Here is a 24,850-nt window from a genome sequence, read left to right as displayed (position 1 = left end):
TGGATTGACCACCGTGAGAACGGGCTGCTGGGCTTAATGTTCTTATAAGTGTATTTGTTGTGAAAGGTCCTATTTAGAAACCAAAGGGAAGCATCCACCTAGTATGTACATGGGTGGGAAATCTCTGCTGAGGGAAATAAAGGCAATCTGGAAGAGGTAACCTCATTACTATTAGAAATGTACCCTTGAGGCTATATGTTGGCTGGGAAAGTTTCTGACGAGAAGACCAGGGTGAAGTATCCTCCTAACAAGTTAATGTTAAGATCTATGCTATTTAACAAGACAAACCAATAGTTGACAGGGGAAGTCATATGACATATTAAAATCTACAGATTGTAGGCAATATTATAGAGGGTCAGAGCAGCTCAAATTGGGGAACTTTATTGTCTATTTGAAATTGCATTCTGGAGCACTATGTTAGCTTTAAAAAGCATTGATTAGAAGCCCATGGTGAAGCACTTGACTTAAATTTGTAAATAAATCATACTAAAATACACTAGTGCCATAACTTATATATGTTAAAATGAAAGGCTTTGCTGAGTCTCTTACCTCATGATCTCACTTAGAAGGACTAGGCCAGGGATCTCAAATTCCCTCCTTGAGGGCCGCAATCCAGTCGGGTTTTTAGGATTTCCCCAATGAATATGCATTGAAAGCAGTGCATGCACATAGATCTCAAGCATATTCATTGGGGAAATACTGAAAACCCGACTGGATTGCGGCCCTCAAGGAGGGACTTTGAGACCCTTGGACTAGGCTGTGATACCTGATTATTTTTTAAACAGCGTCATGTATCCTCAACATCATATTTTCATACAACAGTTCAGTTAGTAGAAAACATTTCATGGTAACACTTGTAGGTATCTGTTTAGAGCATGACAAATGTAGGAAACAATAACAAGAAAAGACATCAGAGACCTTAATTCAGGCAATGTGACTGCTTATAAAGATTAATAATGCAGGTCATGGACTTAATCATAGGTCAAAACCCCAAATGCTTAGTGTGAATGATAAGTTTAATAGTATCTTCAAATATTTAATTTAATAACAAGATAGCACCACTTTTTATTAAAGCATTTAGTGGGGGAAGCAAACTCTAATATGAAGGCCATAGACCAGGGAAAGGATTCCTTCATTCACCAACTCTGCACTGGTAGAGCTCATTACTGACTCCCTTCCAGAACTAAGGATAGACCCTCCAGAAATCCCAGGGGTCCAGGCTCAACCCACGTCTTTTCCGTGGCACAGAGTCTTGAAAGACCCCTGAAGGGTCCCTGAAGGTAGCTAAAAGTATGACTAAGCTGTATACCATGGATCAGGAATTCCAGCAAATGCATGCTAAGCTTTAATAAAAGGACCCCTGAGTGTTGCATTAACAGTTAACGTGGCTTAGTGAATATGCTCCAAAGTTAACAACATCTTCTCAGGATGTACAACGTTTTACATTTACGGATCTGAATCTGATTTTGTTAATTTTAGTGTGTTGTCTTACACTGCACTAATAGGTAGTGATCTATTTATCATATGTTTTGCATTACTATTAATTCAAGCTGGCACGTATGCATTAGCAATTCCTGAGCTTGACAACACAGGCATATAATATATTACCGTAATACCCATATAATACATACTCATGGAGCTGGAAGTTGATCTTTGAAAATCCTACATATAGCCCACCCAGTGGTATAAAATATTAAATGGATTTATTAAAAAGAAATTAAAAACTGGTCTAAGAGACATTTGGAGCATTGAGATTAAGCTTGAAATTACTGCATCTCAATGGCCACGAATTTGGTCTTGGAGGATGAGATGTACAGTGTCGGCATCTATGAGACAAACTTGGTTTTTTCTGTTACATAGAGCGTTATAGACCCCTGTTCGGTTGCAAAAATTAGATAGCTCTTTGTCTAATAAATGTTGCCACTGTTATCTAGAAGCAGGAACTTTAGATCATTTATTATTTTATTGCCCATTTATTATGAATTTCTGGAAATCAATTTGGGACCAAATTAATAGTTTATTAGATAACCCAGTGGCATTATCATATGATACTGTGATATTTGGTATGGAAATGAAAGCAAAAAGTCAGATTTCTGCGAACAACAATAAATTATTACTTATAATGACTGGTGTTGCCATTCAACAAATTACATATAATTGGAAGGATTGGAGTAGATTAAATTATAATTTTTGGTGGAACTCTTTATGTCATATCTATAAAATGGAAAGATTTATTGCAATACAGCGGGGATATTTCAGGAAATTTCAGGATGTGTGGGAACCATTAACAAAATATTGTACGGATTAGTTGACATTGTTTCCCTTAAATTTATAAGTTTAATAGTGAAGGGGGGGATATTTTATTATTACATATTCTATAAGATAATGGAATACATGGTAGGGAGGGGTGGTAAGGGGGGAAGGATAAGAGTTTATGTATTGTACCAATGATAGTTTTTAAGTGATGTATTTATTGTTATTTTGATTGAACATATATAACACTTATTGTAATTTTGAAAATGAATAAAGAATTTAAAAAAGAAAAAAGAAAATCCTACATTAGTTACTGCTATTTTTTACCCTTAACCCCTTATATTCTTTGCAGTTGCAAAGCATATTGGGAAAAAAACCCCACTGTGCAAGGACTTCAAGGTGAAATCCCAAACATACTTGTGGTTAACCCTCACCCCGATCATCGCACTTTCTTTTTTTCCTATATGACACGTAGGGGTCCTTTTATCAAGCCGCGCTAGCGGGGATAGCACATCGGACATTTCATCACATGCTAATCCCCGCGGCTGGCTAAAAAACTAATGCCTGCTCAATGCAGGCATTAGCGGCTAGCGTGACAGGCGGTTTAACGCGCGGTATTACGTGCGTTAAACCCCTACCGCAGCTTGATAAAAGGACCCCTTAGCTAATTTCAATCTTGTTTTTCTGCAGGTAAACACCATTAAAAAAATCCCATGGAATCAGGCACCCAACATATACAGAAAAACAGTCATCTACTTCCCTCATACATTAATATCTAAACTACAGCAAACCATAGTTAGCCAGACATAATGGTTCTGTTCATATTAATTGCAAGATGATTGAAAATTACAACAGTGTACATTATGTAGACACTGAAAACAAAAAAAGTTCTGATGTCCATCAATAAATGATCATTACAGAAAGAAATGAAAACACAGAATGTAATACATTTATAATATCTAAATAGACACAGCACTGGCTTTATGGGAATTAATCATCATTATTGAACTCTTTTAAGACAAATTACAGCATTTTGTGTGTGTATGAGTTATTAATGAATGCAACAATTTAACACATCAATGAGCAGGGTCAATTATAACAAAGAAGGCTGGACTATATGAATACCAATATTGCGCCAGTCAAAAACATATGTAATTGGGTACAATAAATACAATGGTGTTCTTTCAACAAAAGACATAAATTGTGGAAAAGCCTTCAAAATATATCTTTATCATATGTATACAAGCGTTTGTTGACAGGATAGTTACAAACAGCATAAATGTAAAGGATTAGTAATGGATGAGGTAGGTCTACCAAGTTTATGTATGGCTGCTCATTTATCAAGTTATCTCTAGAATTAAATTGACGGGACTGGTATAAAGACTTTAGGGCCTGATTTACTTAAGCTTGTTTCCTCATTCTATGTTTATGGTGAAAAGTTCTTGGCAAATCAGGTCCTTAATGATGGATGAGCTTTACATCTTCAGTAAATTAATGATGCCCAATTTAATTTAATTGCTTTTTAAAATGAGCAATTCTAAAGATTGGTGCATGAAGAAAATCAACATCCAACCCAGTGTTCAAGGGGTGGAAAGACGAAAAGTCAATAAAATGATCTTGATACGAAAAAATGTTGTTAAAAAAGGGCTCAAAGACGACAATGGACTGAAATGTAGAAACTTTGGGAAATGGGTTTTTACATGCAAAATGAGCAAGATCCTCAAAACATTTGGCAAATTTGGCACACAACACCCATTTGTGAAAGGTTTTGCAATTGTTTTTCCTTTGCAACAAAACTGTCATGTCTTGTTCACTATACACTAACATTATATTTAAAAACATAATTGATGAGCTGCTGCATTGTAATGTTCTGCAATGAAGCTCATTAGTTCTACACTTAGCAAATAAATCAAACAAACCAACAATTATATAAAACAGGGTTTGTGGGCCGGTTTTCAAACACACAGAGACATGGAATAAATAAAGCTAGTCAGACCTCAATGGAGTATATGCTGTTTTTTTGGGGGTTGGGTTGTTTGTTTGTTTGTTTTTTGGGGGGGGGATATTTTTACTTTTTGTTGTTGTTGTTATATCACAATAGTTAATGTACATAAGAACATAAGAATAGTCATGATTCACCCAGTATCCTATTTCTACAATGGTCAATCCAGATCACAAGTATCTGGCAAAAACCCAAATTGTAGCAACATTCCATGCTACCGATCCCAGGGCAAGCAATGGCTTCTCCCATGTCTCTCTAAATAGCAGACTATGGACTTTTCCTCTAGGAACTTGTCCAAACCTTCTTTAAACCCATCTGCATTAACTGCTGTTACCACATCCTCTAGCAACTCATTCCAGAGCTTAACTATTCTCTGAGTGAAAAAGTACTGTATTTTTCACTCCATAAGATGCACCTGACCATAAGATGCACCCTAGATTTAGAGGAGGAAACAAGAAAAAAACATCCTGAGCTAAATTCTCTCTGCCAGACTCTGCATTCTGTCCCCCCTCCTTGCCAGGGTCTATACCCTGCACCCTCCAGTGGTCTAGTGGTAGGCCGGGGCAGGGCACAGAGCAGGCAGTCCTAATGGCAGGCAGGCCTAGTGGCCTAGGGACAAGCAGGCCTAGTGGCCTAGTGACAGGCAGGCAGGCAGGCCTAGTGGCCTAGTGACAAGCAGGCAGGCCTAGTAGCAGGCAGGCAGGCAGGCCCCACATACCCCCAGTACCTTAAATCTTCCCCCCTTACCCCCTCCCATGTACCTTAAATCATCCCCCATACTCCCACATGCCCCCAATACCTTAAGTCATCCCCATATACCTTAAATCATCCCCCATACCACATGTCCTCCAGTACTATAAATCATCCCCTCATACCACATGCCCCCAGTACCTTTAAATTCCATCCCAGACCCCCAATCATCACTTTTATAAACCTCCCAGCACATTTAAATTCAATCCCAGCCCCCAGCACCTTTAAATTCTGACCCAGCACCATCCCAATCAATCATCATTTTTACATACCCCGCCAGCACCATTAAATTCAATCCCAGTCCCCCAGCACCATTAAATTCTGTCCCAGCCCCCTTGCAACACTCCACTATTTACCCTCCTCCATTGAGAAAAATTACCATTTAAACTTACCCTCTGTTTTCTATCCACTAACCAATTCTTAATCCACATAAAACATTGCTTCCTATCCCATAACTCTTTAATTTTCTTAGGAGCCTCTCATGAGGAACTTTGTGCTTTCTGAAATCTAGATACACTACATCAACCGGCTCTCCTTTATTCACATGTCTACTCACATCTTCAAAGAAATGCATTAAACTGTTGAGGCAAGACCTCCCTTGGTCGAACCCATGCTGGCTCTTTCCCATTGAACTATATTTGTCTACTGTATGTGTTCTTATAATGATTTCAACTATTTTTCTTTGCTCTAAAGTCAGGCTCACTGATCTATAATTTCCAGGATCCATGGAAACCTTTTAAAAAAAAAAAAAATTGGCCTAACATTAGCCACCCTCCAATCTTCAGATATTATAAATGATTTTAGCAATAATAGCAGATCTGCAATATCATGTTTGAGTTATTTTAGTCCAGGAGGCAGCAACAAACAGAAGATCCAACTCAACTGCAGTCAAATATCGAGACGAAGAACAAAAAAGAGAGACTGCAGTGATGATGTTCAGGACGCCAAGGCTTTATTAAGCAATCATAAAAAAACATAAAACAGTTTGTTTCCAAAAGGACTGACCGGACCAAACATGGTCCATGTTTCAAAGAAACACTCCTTCCTCAGCGGTCCTATGCATTAGGCAGAGAAAGGAGAGAAAAGCAGGAATTCTAGATGCCATGGGAGGGGGAGAGTAAGAAAATAAGAATAGCATTACTGGGTCAGACCAATGGTCCATCAAGCCCAGTAGCCTGAATATAAACCAAGATTTAATTTTGATACATGTTTTGGCCATAAAAATCTGTTTGTATTCAAAAGTATATGTGCTTAGAGCTCTGGGTAGACTGGCAGGCTGCTGAGATGTTCATTTGCCTGCCAGAGCCCCAAGATGGTTGACTGCCTGAGGCTTTCCAATCTTCACTCCCCACTTTTGTTAAGGTTTAGGGTGTTTTAATAAAGGTGGTTAAGTCAGTAGTTTTCAACCCAGTCCTGAGACATACCTAGGCACTTAGTTTTTCAGGATACCCCCAATAAATATGCATGAGAGAGATTTGCAAACAGTGGAACTAGGGTTAGATTCACTAAAGTCAGCGATTGTCGCTAAACCTGCACAGGGAGGGGCCTAAGGCCCTGATTGGCTAAGACACTTCAGGTTCCTCCCTTGGGAGGGTCCTGAGGAATCTGAGCCAATCAGGGACTTCCTTAGGAAGGAGCCTATGGAAGTCCCTGATTGAGGCATGATTGGCCAATCAGGGACTTCCTTAGGCTCCTTCCTAAAGAAGTCCCTGATTGGCTTAGACTACTCAGGCCTCTCCCAAAGGAGGAGCCTGAGGCAGCTGAGCCTATCAGGGCCTTAGGCCACTCCCTGTGCATCACATGATGCACTGGAGAGGGGCCTAAGGCCCAGAGTCATCGCAAAGAGAGGAGGAGCAGGAGATGTTTTCAGTACATCCTGCTCCCAACTTTAAGGTATGGGGCACAGGGGCCTGGAGGGGGAGGGGTCCTCCAGTGGTAAGAGGGAGAGGGCATCCCTTCTGCCTTTTTCTTCAGGGGGAAGGGAGGGTAGGGAGGAGGTCTTTCCGGGCAGGAGGGACTAGGCATTCTTCCTGCCATTTTTTCAAGGGGGAGGTTAGGGGGAGGTATTTCCTGACAGGAGGGAGTGGGCTTCCCTCCTGCTATCTTTTTAGGGTTTGGGGGTAGGGACGGTGGCTCAGGGGTGCTTGCGCGGGGGGAGGGGCTTTTTTAATAGGACAGATGGTGCGTGTTTAAGTCACGCAGAACATCTGTTTCATAAAAAAAAAAAGCAGAAGTCCTGACAGCAGTGATAGGAGGTTGCTTCCCCTGTCATTACTGCTAGGGCTCTGCGCATGTGTCAATCACATACTGATCGATTGAATTGGTGGGTTTGTGTGCAAATGATTTGCACCTCCGTGCAAATCACTTGCATGCAAACTTGATAGTGAATCAATCGCTGTTGGAAAATCGGCCAGAGAATCAGCCAACAGCGATTGAGTCGCTATCATTAGTGAATCTACTCTAAGTATATAAAAATTTACCTCATGCATATTCATTGTGGATATCCTGAAAATCTGACAAGCTAGATTTGTCCCTAGGACTGGGTTGAGTACCTCTGGATTAAGGTAATTGCTTGTCATTGGTCAGCAAGATCAACAGCTTTAAATATCTCAGATTTCAGCATAAAGTTGAGTGCAAGATTATTCTGGGCTGACTGCTGAATCAGGGCTTTAATAAGTCTTGTGACTTCTGGAGCTTTACAACCTAGTAGCCCTAAAGTTTGTGGGAATGAGTACAAAATGGTGATTATGCATCATCTGGGCACATTTGGTTCATTAACTCACCTCAACAATATTAGTGCTTGCTAAGTCAATTTACCGCATACTAATCTACAAATGAATGTGCACACATTAGCAATTCTAATATGCATTTTAAAACTCTTATTAAAATGAATGTGTGAAATGAACTGAAAAATGCCCCAAATTGGGAAAAAAGCCAAACAAACTGAAACATTTTGGCGTTTACACATACCTATTACACTTCATTATGATCAGAGAGCTGCTGGTTGGTCAGGTGACTAAGTTTGGCAGTGGATCTTTGTTCCGAAGCAGTAACTCTGAAAGGCATACGTCTCAGTATGGGAGTCTAATATGAGATTCTTCTGGATGTTCTAGATCAGTGGTCTCAAACTTGCAGCCCGGGGTCCACATGCGGCCCACCAGGTACTATTTTGAGGCCCTCGGTATGTTTATCATAATCACAAAAGTAAAATAAAACAGTTTCTTGATCATATGTCTCTTTAGCTATAAATTACGACATTATTATTAAGACTTATCTAAAAGGAAAGATTTATTACCTATAAAGAGAGTTTTACCTCATGCAAAATTGTCAGTTCTTTAATAAGACATTAACTATTTTTTCTGAGGTCCTCCAAGTAGCTACAAATCTAAAATGTGGCCCTGCAAAGGGTTTGAGTTTGAGGCCACTGTTCTAGATTGATCTAGGGAATTTGCATACAGTTACTTTACTTGATATATTGCAATTATTCACAAGATTGTTAAATCAAAGTGGTTTACAATGAAAAGGGTTATAAGTTTCTAGTTAGTTGTCATCCATTCTCTGACAAACTCTATACAGTTCACTTAAAGCACCGAACTTGAATAGGCTTAATCAGTGCTGATAATTGGCACTTAACACCTTATAATTGTCTTTAATCGGATGTAATTGAAAGTTAGGTACTTAACTCAAAAAAACATAATTCCATAAAAAGTAGATGACTAGTCCATAGTACCATAATATAGGCCAGACCCCTCTTAAAATCAAGCTGACTGAATGCCACCTAGATCCTTAGATGCACCACTCTGCGTTCAAACAACTTCATCAAGCTAAGCTTTATGTGCAAAATCTTCCCCGGATCAATTATCTTATTAAGAGCTTAGCAAATCTTTATTCATGAATATTTATTTCATGATTAATTTCTTCTATATTATAAATACTTAGGGGCTCATAATCGAAAGAGAAAAATGTCCAAAAACCGGCCTGTCGGCACTTGGATGAACATTGTCAAAATACGTCCAAGTGCTGATAATAAAAATGGGTTTTGGACATATTTCTAGACCTAGGCCTTCATAGTGCCGCTGAATGACCATAGTTAATCAGGGTGTTTCAAGAGGAGTGTTGAGGGTGGGATTTAGGCGGGACATGAGCAGGCTTAGACTTAGTCGTACTGCATGTATAACTGAAAGTTATACAGCACAGGATTGACGGAACTTGGACGTTGTAAGTCACAAAAACCCACCTAAAGTGACTAGATAAGCACTGCAAACACATAATACAGATCCCCATACACTCCCCCAGTGATCACCGACCCCCCAACCCCATAAAAATATTAATCACAACTTGAAAATTGTGCCTCTAGAACATCATCACCTGGCAGCCTGGCATAGGAAAGTCTAGTCATGCTGCACAGAGGTGTCTTAAGCCATCTTGGGGGTAGGTTAGGGACCCATGGAGAGAAGGACCCATGCCCATAAGCCCCTGTAATCACTGCATTGATACTTAAACATGTGCACTCCCCTATACTCCCCAAAACCCTTTTTTACTGGCATATAAGTGGCTCCTGAAGCCATAAGGGCTATTGGGGTGGTAGATAAGTGGATTTAGGGGATTCTGGAGGTAGTTTAGGGGGGGCTCACCATGACCTCTAAGGGAGCTGTAGTGAGGAGAAGACATGGCACCCTTTTTGTGAAGTTCACAGCAGTGCCCTGTAAGGTACCCCTCTATTTAGGTGCCATGTATGGGTGTTCACTCCATCACTTTGCAGACCCTTCCCACATCCAACAGGGCTTGTTCTAAGCATTTTTGACTTGGATGAAAAGTTGGATGAAAATGTGGTATGAAGATGGACAATTTAGCGACTTGGACGATCAGATCGACAAGATATATATTTAGACGATTTTTGAAATGAAAAAAAAATGTGGACGTATTTTTCAAAAATTTGCCCTAAGCTGTGTTTTTATTTTGGATGACTTGCGACATAGATGAAAACGGACTTAGACGTTCTTTTTGATTATGTCCCTCTTAGCTTATTTTTGTAGTCACTGTTAGGGACTGCTTTAAGCCGACATGTTTCACGACATAAGCTTTTTCAAGGCTGGGTCCCTAGTAGTGAAATGTCATCAATCTTGACCACAACTTTATAAATCAACTTAATAAATTAATCAAGAAATAAGTTCTTATTTAATTGTTGTAAACTGAATCGAACTTCCTTAGGTTGAAGACCTGGTTTATAAAGTCAAGCTTTAGTTTAGTTTAGATAAGAACATAAGAATTGTTTGAATGAAAGCTTTTTTTACAGAACATTTACAACTACCAAACTCTCCAGTTCATTCAGGTATTTGATATCATAGATAGGGATTTTTGTAGTAAAACAAAAGCATAAGAAAACTGATTAAGTTTAAATATTGAACAGTCCGTTTAACAAGTATAGCCTTAAAAGTTCAACTTTCTTTTGAGTTTCTTATTTAAGGTGGGGGGGGTGTTTAAGCATAATTTTAAGGGGCAAAAAAAAGTTACAATGAAATTCTTATGTCCACAGTTTATTTGTGAGTACTGTGAGATTAGGGTTTTAACACCACAAACCAATGGGGAGGAGCAGATGGGCACTACGTTCATCCCATTCCTCTAAACTACCAGGGAATCCCCAGATGAGTCTCCAGATCTGAAGGAAGTTCAGAGACTGCTGGGGGGGGGGGGGAGGAGAGTCTGTTGGAGGTGAGAATGAGAAGTTGGGAAAGTGGCATGGGGAGATCGAAAGATAAGAGTGTATGATGGGGGAGGGTGTGTCATTAGGGGGTCAATTGCTACCATCATGGCTTCATCTTTATTTGTACAATTGGAGAAGGATGGAGCAACCATGTTACATGTACTGGTAGGTAGCATGGGTGTTCTCATGCTATCTGCTGTTGCTTCTACCATGGTTGCCCTTGTGTTGAATGTTTGCCCTGTGGGTGAACGCTGGGCAGATGCTGAGCAATGCCCCTGCTTTTACCCACATGGGCTTTCCACTTCCTGCTCCTTAACTTTTGCAGTTAAGGTGCAAAAAATGCTAAAGCATACCACACTTTATTAAAAAAGGCCCCTAAATGTTCCACCTTGTTTATAAATAGCAGAACATGTACACCTTCAGCATACAAAGTTGATTTTCCTTAGAAATATACAGTACGTCTCTATAAGAAAAGCCACTTTCCAAAAATAAGAACAGATATTTTAGTTTAATATGTACAGTGATAAATTACCAAAAGTAAGGGTGAGATGGTCATACCCATAGTGACCTATGTCTTATCTCTCTTAAATATAATGAACAGTAGCTGCCAAATCATATTAGCATTGTTGCCAACCCATTTGCCAGTACTGTGACCCTTCTCTGATACATTCCCAGGAGGATCTGATCTTTTTATCCTCTATACACACCGAAGTATGTCAACATTGCTGAAAATCTTCAAATTGGTAGGGTTCATTGGTATTGGGAATGAAGATGGGGCATGCAAGCTTTGGATTAATTCCAGGCCACATCTAGCAGCAGTCTGAGACTTCCTGGCCAAACCAAAACACTCCTCTCTGATATTTAATCTGAACTTGATCATCTAATTTATATTTCATATACTGATGCGATTATGATCTTGAGCAAAACTTTCTATACCTCTTTTGTTTGTTGTTCTTAATATTATAAGATCTCTAAATCTCTTAGGCCACCTTTTACTAAGCCACGTAGCCGAGTGCCACCCAGCAAATGCTCCGACTTGCATTCAGTTCCTATGGGTGTCGAAGCATTTACTTCGCCAGCCCATGCTGTCGGGCTTAGTAAAAAGGGGGAGTTAGATTGGTTAAATGTAATGCATCCACATTGAAAACAGGAAGGTTCTTCAAAAAGTTTCTGCACTTTCATATTTTTCCAGGAAAAGTAGTAAGAGGGCAGGAGAAGTAGTAAGAGGGCATATCACAAAACAGGGTGATTATGTGGAAAAGTGATGTAAATTTGTTTTTGACATCTTTATTAAATAGTGTTTTACCGCCTACTGGAAGCCGATGGGACGACTAAGTCCTTTGCCCAGTTGTGCGAGGAATTTTCCCTTCCACAAACTGATGGGTTTGCTTATATGCAGATTCAGCACTATATCTCTTCCCTGCCTCGCAGTCACCTTAGGGCTTTCTGTCAAGAGCAGTTGTCCACTGCATTTACCCTTGGTTCGCAACTGCCTGTTACCTTGAAATTTCACCATAGGCACTTGAAAGATAAGTCCTCCCTGTTTGATTCTGCCCGCTTGCGGGCAGCCTGGGCTTGTGATTTAAATGTGGACTTGCCTGAAGATGTGATTTTACATGCTGTTAAAAAATTTGTAAGTACACTCAATTTTGGGAACAACATTATAAACTGACTTTACATCACCTAAACAAGCCCACTGATTTTACATCACCTAAACGAGCCCACTTGATTGGGATACGAGCTTCGGCGGCTTGCCTTCACTGCAGGGCCCCTGAAGCTAGCCTAGGACATATGTTTTGGACCTGCCCTTCTATTCAATCCTTTTGGAACTCTATTTTTATTTTGGGGACCGTATTTGGAACATGACTACACAACGCTCTCCACTTCTGTTGTTTGGTGCCTCTCTTCATTTTCACCCGCGGCGTCCAGGAGCGGCGTCTTTCCTCCGGTGGGCGGTGCTGATCACTTTGAAGTGCATCTTGCTCAAGTGGTTGGAAGTGGAGGGCACTGGACTATTCTCTATGGCGTTGTCGCCTGATAACGCTCCTGATGTGGGAGCGTAGGGGAGTGCAAGATTTCTCCTCTCCACTTTGGCGAGCATTTCAGCGCACATGGGAACCCTTTTGAACAACAATGTCTCCGACGGCTCATAGTCGCTTGTTGAATTGTTAAGTTGTTATTCTTCTCTATCCAGCTTTCTTGGTATTCCCTTTTTTTTTTTTTGAAGGAGGACTTAGGGGTGGGGGGTGGTTGAGAGGTGGGTTCGTTCCTTGTTGTAGAAACTTTGAGCTAGATTTGTTGTATTGCTGTATTCTGTCTTAGTTGCTTTTGTTGGGCTCAATAAATACATTTGACAATAAATAGTGTTTTAAAAAAGTACAGAAACTTTATGAAGATCCCTCGTGTGTGGTTTATGGCACAGAAAAAATAGTGTCCATGTTCTTCAACTTCCAGCTTTGTAAAAGAGATCCTTAATTGAGGAGTAATTCCTCCTCACTTGCTGCTAACCAAACTTGGAATTTGTGCCATCCCATCTCCATAATAATTCTGTTTAATAAAATTTAGCAGCACAATGTTTTTCAAGCAGTTTTAGATGACCTGGAATCATTATCAAGTATTCTCCTTCTCTCTCCATTTCTCTGATTTTTTTTTTTTTGCATATGCTACACATGTAGCCATAATGTCAGTAAATAGGGAAACAGTTGTGACTGAAAAGGTTTTTCCAGCTGGAGCTTGGCAAGATCTTGTCTGTGGAGACTTTTAACACAGAGAGCTGTGCATAAGCAAGATCATTTTTCAGTTTAAAAAATGAGCTAATATGAAATAGTGTCTGTAAGCCAAAAAAAAACAGAGCTGATTAACATTTAAATAGGTTCCAAAAAAAAAAAAAAAATCAGAAGAAACACATTGCAGTGCTTGGAAAACACTCTAGTAGCACATACTGAATGCAGTCTCTACGATACTGGCAATCACCAAGTTCCATGTGATTTTCTTTGTATTATGGTGAGGCTTCATTAGTTGTCAAAAATCAATCCGACTATTCCAGAGAATGACAGGAATTTCACTGGAACAGGATTAACTGACAACTTTCAGCCTGGCACACTATATTGCCATCACACTCCAAATGCATATCAGTTTTGACTCCAACTCTCTACTATATATTAACCCTCTCTTCTACGAAACTGCGATAGCAGTTTTTAGCGCGGTGAGCCACGCTGCTCCCGACACTCATAGAGTTCCTGTGAGCGTCGGGAGCAGCGCGGGCCATTCAGCGCGGCTCTCTGCGCTACAAACTGCTAACGCAGTTTACTAGTTGCTTAAATTAGGCTCCCCCCTCACTCCCCCCCCCCAAAAAAAAAACCCTTTCATATGCCCCTAAGGTTTAAGTAAAAGCTAAGACGGCTCAAATTGCCATTTGGAGAGTGATGCAACAAACCACCAAGTTTTAAAACAACACATCTATAAATGTTTTGAGAACTTTTGTCCCATCAGACGCTCACATGTTCTATAGAGTTTAACTATCCTATTGAGAAAAATTCCGAGTTTGCTCTTTGCAATATCACTGTGGATTGTTTCACTCTCGTCACAGGTTTCAGTGCCCTTTCAATGCTTCCGTTCTGTATTTTAACATCATCCTCCAAGCATACATGAAGAATAAATCAAAGTAACAAACTAGAAACAAAACCGTTTTTCGAGACTCTATGAAATAATGCCATTTTATATGAAACGACTTTCAACAAGAATTTTCTATTACACAGCTGGCAGTCCTGGCCACTTTCAGTCCAGAAATAACAGGACCAAGTCATCTCAGCTGCCAAGGCAACAAATCAAAAAGTTTCTCTAGCATCCCACAAAACACAGAGCACCCATAACAGTGCCATTACCATTATAATATATATTAGAGCTAATTGTTTAACTTATGCTGTGTAATTAGCTGAAATGTTGCTGAGGTGCAGTCTTAACAAGATTTATAGTCCAAAGTGATACAGTTTACAGTTGTCTAAAACTTATTTACATTATCTAGAACTTTGCAAACTGAATTCCAAAAGGAGGAAACATCAAACCCATGTCACCTGTTCTGACAGGTAACTCCTGTAATGACCTACAAAATGTATAGAGCCAATACATTCTACTTTGTAAGAAGTTGGTGCCCTGTTTTATATATATATATATAAAGAGTACAATTTTCCTGCCAATAGAATCAAAATATTACGATACATCTTTCTAGACATAGGTCTAGGAAAGAAGGCAGCACAAACTCTTTCACAGACAACTTTTCAAGCGGAAATAGTATTCCTGCAGTTCACTGTCTATATCATAAATACAGCAAATGCATCCAGAATTATTATAAATTAAATGTAGACATGTATATTATATGCATGCAATGATGTAGCTTGCATATCATTTTATATACAGTATCCAAAAATGGCTTTTTAGAATATACTGGATGAATATAAAGTCATCTAACATATAGTATGTCTGTACTATACGTAATACAGGTACAGATACACATAAATCTCTATTGTATAAACAGAGGAATATGAGTTCTTTGTTGTGGGAATTTTTTTTTTTTTTTTTTTTGTTACCGGTAAAGAACTGCCATTCCTACGAAGGGGTCCCCTGAAGACTCCTTTAATGCCACGAAAGTGCCCATTGCTAAGATGTGTGGAGCTGATGACAAGGTAATAGCAAGCCATACGGTCCAGAGTCTCCCATATAGACACTCGGTGGGCATATGGGGGCCAGGTCAGCTCTGGCAGCAGTGCAGACTGGAGCTGCAAACATGAAGCCTTTTCATCCAGCCCTCAGGTTACTGCCAGGCTTCACTGGAGGGAGTCAGCCACGGGGAGCCCGGGGAGCCCGTCAAACCGCAATTCTGATTTGACGCTTGTGAATTGGGCTAGAGAAAAAGAAGACAGCAACGTGCATGTCGAAGATCATTAATCCCGCACGCCACTTCAAGGAGGGGGGGAAAAAAAAGGGGAGACAATCCAGACTTAAAGGAGCAGATTGCAAATCGGCGTTTGTCCTTGGCAGGTCTAACTAAAGGCTGCAGCAGACAGTCCTTGCTCAAGTCCCTTCGCGGCAAAAAGCAGGAGGCACTTAAGCCTGGAAAGAAAGCTCCAAAGAGGGAAAATCCTTGAAATTAGAGAGACACATTCCCACAAAGCAGCCTTTAATAACTTTCTCCCTTTGTTGCACAGTCTCGATGACTCTTTCACTGTGTCTGCTTCTCCTCTTTCTGTTGGGTTGGGTTGTTTTTTTTTAATCTTCCCTTTCTCTGCTTGCTTCAGTCTTTGCTCAGCAGCAAAGCGGCTCTAGAAGCAGCAGCAGCAGCAGCTCCCCAGCTGACTGGGAGAACGATCAATTCAACCTACAGGGCAGAAAGACAAAGAAACCGGGAAGACTGACATTGTCGTCCTGCAGCGAGTCCTCTTCAGGAAGCGTTTTTTATGCGGATTGTCTTACTTAAGTTAAGCCCGAGCCTAGAGAAGAGACTGCAAAAGGGATTCGAGAGCAGAGCTAAAACTCCCTGGAAAGGTGCGATGGGGAAACCCCCTCTGCCCGCTTTTACCTTGAAGCACCCCAGGCATCTAAATATGTAATCCGGTTTGGGGAATTCGATCATCTTTAGAAGCAAACGCTCTCTCTCTCGCTAGGCTACAGAGAATATATATATATATTTTTTTTTTTTTACTGTAATGATTCGTAGTAGATCTGCAACAAAATGTGCTCTGTGGCCACACTCAATCATTCAAATATTGTACTGTTAGGAGCATCATTTTCATCGACCCTGCTCTGTGATGATTGCAATATCAAGGACCTCGGTAGTTTGAGGAGTAAATAATTTGAATGAAAGGCGCCGTCCTATGCCAGTCTGATAAATCTCCGACCTTTTAGTACATATATGCGGTTGCATTTCACCGTGACGCAGATCTTGCATGTGCAGCTTCGCTGTGATAATGGCATTAAACAGACCCAAGTTGTCAGTTAATCTGTTAAAATTGCGCAGATCAAAACACCTGCAGATGTTACACGTTTTTCCCAGTTAACAGGACCTTGAGCAGCCAATGTAAACCTGGCTTTGCTTCTCAGGGCAGTTTCTAGCAGATACAAGGTACTCACTTTTGTCACTAGTGCATTGCCTGAAACAAGAATTCCGACGCTGCCAGATGTTTTTATTAGTTTTGGTAATAAGATAATGGAGAAAACTTTAAGGCAGGGACCTATGTGAAACACTTTTGACTTACATAAGAGGATCCGCTTATGTTTTACTGTACAGCTCTTAATACAATCCAGGATACACATCAAAGATTGTCCCTCCATGGCAGTATATTCCAACAGCAGCAGAAAGTTACTACTGTATAGCAATCTAGTGCCCACTAGAGGTGACAGTTTGAACTACAGGGGATTACAGTTCTTGCTGGTGACTTTTTTGAGCAAAGATACCTCTTACCTTCTAAGCCAAATTATTTCATTTTGGTTTAACACATGAATTTAGCACAATCGTTTTGATTCCTTCATCCATACATCAGTGTTAACATGTATAAGTGAATTAAGCGAATTCTGTATATATGCAGTAGTTCAGTAGAAAGAATACATTTATTTGCTATAAAAGTAATTGCTTATACAGGAATATGAGTGCTAAAGTTATGTACAATGATCCAAGTTTGTGGCTACAAGTTTGAAGTAGATTGTGCTCAGGATTTGTTAGCAAGCATTATGGCTTGATGCCACAGGCACTTTCTGTATTATAATAGGTCTTTTATTTGACAACTTAGTCCAAGAAATGACATTGCTGTATAACTGCTGACACAGACTTCCTGGATTCCTAGTAGTAAATTATATTCAAAATAAATAAATTTTATGAGGATGCACAACATATAATATGTTCATATAATGAGTCAAAATGTTGTATGATCGTAGCACTGAGTTACCCCCCTCTTCAAACCCAGCATGCACCCCAAAAGAGAGAGAAAAAGCCTCAGACTAATGTAGCAGTATAGAACCAAAAGTTACAAATCAAAACTACTTTAAATACTTTCACTGGCAAAAAAAATTCCCTCACAGAACAGCTCAGGTTTAGAAAAGGGCAAAGTCACTCGGAGGCACGTTCAAGGACTTAGCTGACAAAAGACGACTTGAGCTCCAACGCTGTCAGGTCTTCTCCAATCTACAAAATAAATACCCACAGACCTTTGCACCTGCTTTTTAATGCAGGTAAATCTTCCCTGGAAAATAATAGGGATACACTTATGTTAGGAATGACAAAACAAATAATGGGAAAAAACAAATGATTGGTACACTATCACTGAGAGTGATTAAAGAGAGTGTGTCAAAAACTGAACAAAATTGCTCTTCTATAAGTTAACCAAACTTCTTATAATGATAAAGATATAATCACATAAGGTCAAAAATATGCTCAGAGACCCAAAGGCAAAAACAAGGGGTGAACCCCAAGAATATTGCCTTACTATCCAGTCATTGCATTTGATTAAACGATGTGCAAAATTCAAATTCTTCGCTGCCAAAGCAGTCAACTTATTTTTATGCTATTTGGACATGTTAAGAAAAGAGATTTTAATCAAAGGTTCCGACGTGGCCCATTTCGATCTTGCGTCAGGGAACTGAGTGGAGATTTTAGAAAAATCCTTTCAAGGTGGTAAAGTCTCAAAAAAAAAATTGAAAAGCTATTCAAAAGTACAAGCTTCCTCTGCCAAATTGGCATTACAATGGTTAGAGTAACAGCCGGACAACCAGGGAATTCCACTCCAAATCCTACTGCTGCTACTTGTGACTTTGGACAAATTACTAAACCCTCTATCTGAAAAAAAAAAATAGTATATCTAGTAGTTCAAAAAAGTACAGAGAAGGCCACTCAAAATTATAAATGGGGTGGGATGACTTCCCTATGAGGAAAGACTAATGATCTTCTTCATGGAGGAGAAACAGATAAGGGGAGCCAGTCAAAGAAGTCGCTGAATGCTTAGCAAGAGCATCAAAGTGCGCTCCCACTCATTGCCACTCAGCGGCAGAAGAAGCCAGCTGTGACCAGCCGATTAGCAGCGTGACAGAAGTAGGAAAGCTCGCTCCTACCCGCTGCACCTCTGGACCACCAGGCCAGAGGAGGTAGGAGGATGGGACAGGGTGCAGAGAGAGGGAGGGAGTGTGCAGAGTCTGACAGGGAGGGGAGGGGCCTGGGTGCAGAGTCTGACAGGAGGGGTGGCTGGGTGCAGATCCTGACAGGGAGAGGCTGGGTGCAGGGGGTAGGGATTTGGAAGGCAGTGAGGACAGATGCTTAGGGGGTTGGGGAAGAGATACTGAATATACTGGGAGAGGATTGGGAAGGACATATGCATGGGCGGGGGGGGGGGGGGTTAGGAAAGGAGGTAAAGAGAAATGCTGCAAGGTGAAGTAGTGGGAAGGGAGAGAAAGAAATGCTTCCAGAGGGGTAGGGAAAAAGAACGGATAATTGTTGGACATAGGTGTGTGGCATGAGACGGAAAGACAGATGATGTATATGGGGAAAGGAAGAAAGAGGAAGAATTGTTGGACATGATAGTGGTGGAGAGGAGGGAGGGAGAAATGTTGCACTGGGAGGGAGGAGAGATGACCCAAAGAAGGGAGAAATGTCAGACCACTGGAATGGGAAGGAGTGAGAGACCATAGAATTGAATAGAAGGATTGGAGAGAGAGATGCCAGATCGAAAAAAGGAGAGGAGAGAGATGTTAGACCTCAGGAAGAGGGAGGGAGGGAGAGAGAGATGCCATACCATGGGAAAGGAGAGGGATTCCAGGCTATGGGAAGGAGAGGATGCCAGACCACATGAGGGGAGAAGGTGGAAGACAGATGTCTGACCATGGAAGAGGGATGAGATGGTGCATAGGGATGGAGGGGAAGGGGAGACAGAGGGAGGAGATGGTGCACAGTAATGGGTGCGACAAGGAAGAGATAAGAAGAAATATTCCTTGTGGATAGATGGGAATAGGGGAGAAGAAAATGGAGGAGATGGTCCTTAGGGATGGAAGGGAAGGGGAGACAGAGATGAGATGGTGCACAGCAATGGGTGCGACAAGGAAGAGATAAGAAGAAATGCTCCTTATGGATAGATGGGAATAGGGAAGAAGAAAGAGGGAGGAGATGATACACATGGATAGATGGGAAGGGATGACATGGAAAAGTAGATTTTGAGAAGAAAGCAGAAAAATGGAAGAAAGTTGAATGTTAAAAGTTAATGCTAAAGACAGATGTATGGCAGAAAGTGAAGGAGAGAAAAACAGTAAATGGATAAGGTGGCCCTGGATACTGACAGAAGGAAGTGCAGCCAGAGATTGGGAAAATGATTTGAAAACCAAAATCACCAGACAACAAAGTTAGGGTAAATTATTTTATTTTCAATTTAGTGATTGAATTGTGTCAGTTCTTAGAAATTACATCTGCTGCTTATATTTTGCAGTGTTCAGGAAGAAATGCATTTGTTTCTATTTCTCTGAGGATTGTACTGCATGCAAAGTCTTGCATCTTAGGGTTTTGTTTGTATATATTAATACTTTTAATTTGTGGTCCTGAATTTGCATAGGGGTTATCTGTGTTCTGCATGTGTGACCAAGGCCAGGTGTTCTGGTAGGAATGAATGTTGAGAAACATACAGTGTGCTTTACGTAGTTTAATTTTGTGGTTTACCATTATGTATTGTTAATAAGATTATATTGTGTGTATATATGAAAAATGAATGGGGAAAAATGGTATTACAATTAGTACTATTATGGGCGGAGTCTTGGGCGGGGTCTGGGGCAGAGCTTGAAGTGTTGTGTAACAAGAAAACCTTCCTCCCAGTACAGGGATTCGAATATTACTACCAACAACATTTGCTTTGATGTCTATCAGTGTCCTGTTAACATCAGGACTTAAGAGTTCTTTCAAGTTATGTTGTCGTGCAAATACAATCCTCAGGAATGAACCCTTACATGCAGGTTGAAATTCCAAAATGTTCCCATGGCATCTCAAAATACAAATCATATCTTTAATCTTTGAAGAATATTGTAATACACAGGTAATTGCTTCATCTTCAGCAGAACAATCACACTCAAGAAATAATAAATCTCTATTCAAAAATTTGGCCCACTTATAGACTCAATAAAGAACTTCCGAGGGACAACCCCGCTGAGCAAGGCTGTGAATCAATTGATTGCTCTGATGGTGATATTCTGTTATGTCCAAGCATATGCACCTGTATCGAAAAAAAATTGAGCGATAGGAAGATTCTGCTTAAGGCCAATGGGGTGATTGCTGGAGAACTTCAGAAAAGTATTCCTGTCGGAGGATTTACGAAAGATTGTAGTGGCAAATTTATCTTCATCTCTAATCACCAAAATATCCAAAAAAGAAATCATGTCTGAGTGGTAGGAAATACTAAACTGGATGTTAGAGTGACAATAATTAAGCCAATGGTGGAAATAAATCAACTGATCTTTCTGAACCCAGCCACAGCATAAAGATGTCATCTATATAGCGTAGCCAGATGCCAATAGAAGCAAAAAAAAAAAAAAAAAAAAAAGGATTATGTTTAATCTACAAATCTTCATATTTCTGCATAAAAAGATTGGCAATGGAGGAGACCATAGTAGCTCCCTTGGCCACCCCAGAAATCTGTTGGAAAAATTGATCCCTATAACAATTTTTTTTTTTTAATGCATTGCCAGAGCTAACAATTTTATTAAAATATCAGTGGGGATCCTATTTTCAGAAGTCAAATCCAAAATCAAAGTACAGTACTTGACTGACTTCTTTGTGGATCTTTAACTCATCAAGTGGCTAGGACTCGAACCCCAGTCGATGGAACCTAACACACACATACACAAACAAAGCAGAGGGAGGGATGAGAGGAGTAAAGAGGGTGAAGAGAGTTCCAATTTAGCCTATGTGGAGGAGGAGAGCGCATGCAAATGAAATCTGAGAGATAAATTGCGAAAAGATGTGTTTATGTTGGTGGATATAATATTAGTTGACATAATGAATAAATCGATAAAATAGAAAAATTTGTGAGGACATGAATTTCAAACGTCAGCGCATCCCTAACCCCAGACACACACTAGCCCAGAGAACCATTTTTCCCACTTAGCTCCCTCACTCTCCTTCTAGTGGTTTGTTTATAAACTATCAGAAAGAATGATGCATAGAACGGAGCAGATTACCATTCTAGCATAATTTCCACATAAAGTCCTTTGAAGAACGTGTCTCTTGGAAGCTGTTAGCATATTTTGGTTCCACATTTTACCTTCCTTATGATACTTTTCAAACAAACCACTGCTGAGTAGCATTTGGAATCCGCAAAACATAGTAACATAGTAACATAGTAGATGACGGCAGATAAAGACCCGAATGGTCCATCCAGTCTGCCCAACCTGATTCAACCCAAATTTTTTATTTTATTTTATTTTTTTTAATTTTTCTTCTTAGCTACTTCTGGGCAAGAATCCAAAGCTCCACCCGGTACTGTGCTTGGGTTCCAACTGCCAAAATCTCTGTTAAGACTTACTCAAGCCCATCTACACCCTCCAAGCCATTGAAGCCCTCCCCTGCCCATCCTCCACCAAACGGCCATACACAGACACAGACCGTGCAAGTCTGCCCAGTAACTGGCCTAGTTCAATATTTAATATTATTTTCTGATTCTAAATCTTCTGTGTTCATCCCACGCTTCTTTGAACTCAGTCACAGTTTTACTCTCCACCACCTCTCTCGGGAGCGCATTCCAGGCATCCACTACACTCTCCGTAAAGTAGAATTTCCTAACATTGCCCCTGAATCTACCACCCCTCAACCTCAAATTATGTCCTCTGGTTTTACCATTTTCCTTTCTCTGGAAAAGATTTTGTTCTACGTTAATACCCTTCAAGTATTTGAACGTCTGAATCATATTTACCCTGTCTCTCCTTTCCTCTAGGGTATACATATTCAAGGCTTCCAGTCTCTCCTCATACGTCTTCTGGCACAAGCCTCCTATCATTTTCATCGCCCTCCTCTGGACCGCCTCAAGTCTTCTTACGTCTTTCAGCAGATACGGTCTCCAAAACTGAACACAATACTCCAAATGGGGCCTCACCAATGACCTGTACAGGGGCATCAACACCTTCTTCCTTCTACTGACCACGCCTCTCTTTATACAGCCCAGCATCCTTCTGGCAGCAGCCACTGTCTTTTCACACTGTTTTTTCGCCTTTAGATCTTCGGACACTATCACCCCAAGGTCCCTCTCCCCGTCCGTGCATATCAGCTTCTCTCCTCCCAGCATATACGGTTCCTTCCTATTATTAATCCACAAATGCATTACTCTGCATTTCTTTGCATTGAATTTTAGTTGCCAGGCATTAGACCGTTCCTCTAACTTTTGCAGATCCTTTTTCATATTTTCCACTCCCTCTTCGGTGTCTACTCTGTTACAAATCTTGGTATCATCTGCAAAAAGGCACACTTTTCCTTCTAACCCTTCAGCAATGTCACTCACATACATATTGAACAGGTTTGGCCCCAGCACCGAACCCTGAGGGACTCCACTAGTCACCTTTCCTTCCTTCGAGCGACTTCCATTAACCACCACCCTCTGGCGTCTGTCCGACAGCCAGTTTCTGACCCAGTTCACCACTTTGGGTCCTAACTTCAGCCCTTCAAGTTTGTTCAACAGCCTCCTATGAGGAACTGTATCAAAGGCTTTGCTGAAATCCAAGTAAATTACATCTAGCATATGTCCTCGATCCAGCTCTCTGGTCACCCAATCAAAAAATTCAATCAGGTTCGTTTGGCACGATTTACCTTTTGTAAAGCCATGTTGCCTCGGATCCTGTAACCCATTAGATTCAAGGAAGTACACTATCCTTTCTTTCAGCAACACTTCCATTATTTTTCCAAGAACTGAAGTGAGGCTCACCGGCCTGTAGTTTCCTGCTTCATCCCTGTGACCATTTTTATGAATAGGGACCACATCCGCTCTCCTCCAATCCCCAGGAATCACTCCCGTCTCCAGAGATTTGTTGAACTAGTCTTTAATAGGACTCGCCAGAACCTCTCTGAGCTCCCTTAGTATCCTGGGATGGATCCCGTCTGGTCCCATCGATTTGTCCACCTTCAGTTTTTCAAGTTGCTCATAAACACCCTCCTCCGTGAACGGCGCAGAATCTACTCCATTTTCTCGTGTAACTTTGCCAGTCAATCTCGGTCCTTCTCCAGGATTTTCTTCTGTGAACACAGAACAGAAGTATTTGTTTAGCACATTTGCTTTCTCCTCATCACTCTCCACATATTTGTTCCCAGCATCTTTTAGCCTAGCAATTCCATTTTTTATCTTCCTCCTTTCACTAATATATCTGAAAAAATTTTTATCTCCCTTTTTTACATTTTTAGCCATTTGTTCTTCCACCTGTGCCTTCGCCAAACGTATCTCTCTCTTGGCTTCTTTCAGTTTCACCCTGTAGTCCTTTCTGCTCTCCTCTTCTTGGTTTTTTTTATATTTCATGAACGCCAACTCTTTCGCCTTTATTTTCTCAGCCACTAGGTTGGAGAACCATATCGGCTTCCTTTTTCTCTTGTTTTTATTGATTTTCTTCACATAAAGGTCCATAGCCATTTTTATCGCTCCTTTCAGCTTAGACCACTGTCTTTCCACTTCTCTTATGTCCTCCCATCCTAACAGCTCTTTCTTCAGGTACTTTCCCATTGCATTAAAGTCCGTACGTTTGAAATCTAGGACTTTAAGTATCGTGCGGCCGCTCTCCACTTTAGCCGTTATATCAAACCAAACCGTTTGATGATCGCTACTACCCAGGTGAGCACCCACTCAAACATTAGAGATACTCTCTCCATTTGTGAGGACCAGATCCAATATCGCTTTTTCCCTTGTGGGTTCTATCACCATTTGTCTGAGCAGAGCCTCTTGAAAGGCATCCACAATCTCCCTACTTCTTTCCGATTCCGCAGACAGAACATTCCAGTCCGCATCCGGCAGGTTGAAATCTCCCAACAGCAGAACCTCCTCTTTCCTTCCAAACTTTTGGATATCCACAATCAGATCCTTATCAATTTGCTGCGATTGAGTCGGAGGTCTATAGACTACACCCACGTAGATAGAAGTTCCATCTTCTCT

At 40.6% G+C, this 24,850-nt stretch overlaps 1 protein-coding gene across 1 annotated transcript in view; it reads right to left on the bottom strand.

Moving 5' to 3' along the window:
- The window catches only part of ZNF804B (zinc finger protein 804B), a 490,459-nt gene extending 474,278 nt beyond the window's left edge, over positions 1-16,181 (bottom strand). The window contains exon 1 of the mRNA XM_033931195.1: positions 15,296-16,181. Coding sequence (XP_033787086.1) covers positions 15,296-15,406 — 111 coding nt within the window. The 5' untranslated portion in view covers positions 15,407-16,181. The remainder of the gene's footprint in view (positions 1-15,295) is intronic.
- Positions 16,182-24,850: the final 8,669 nt, after the last annotated feature.

This window comes from Geotrypetes seraphini, chromosome 2, assembly GCF_902459505.1.
Source record: "Geotrypetes seraphini chromosome 2, aGeoSer1.1, whole genome shotgun sequence".
Classification (NCBI taxonomy): domain Eukaryota; kingdom Metazoa; phylum Chordata; class Amphibia; order Gymnophiona; family Dermophiidae; genus Geotrypetes; species Geotrypetes seraphini.
Note: the sequence above shows the minus strand (reverse complement) of the source record. Positions and strands in the feature narration are given on the sequence as shown.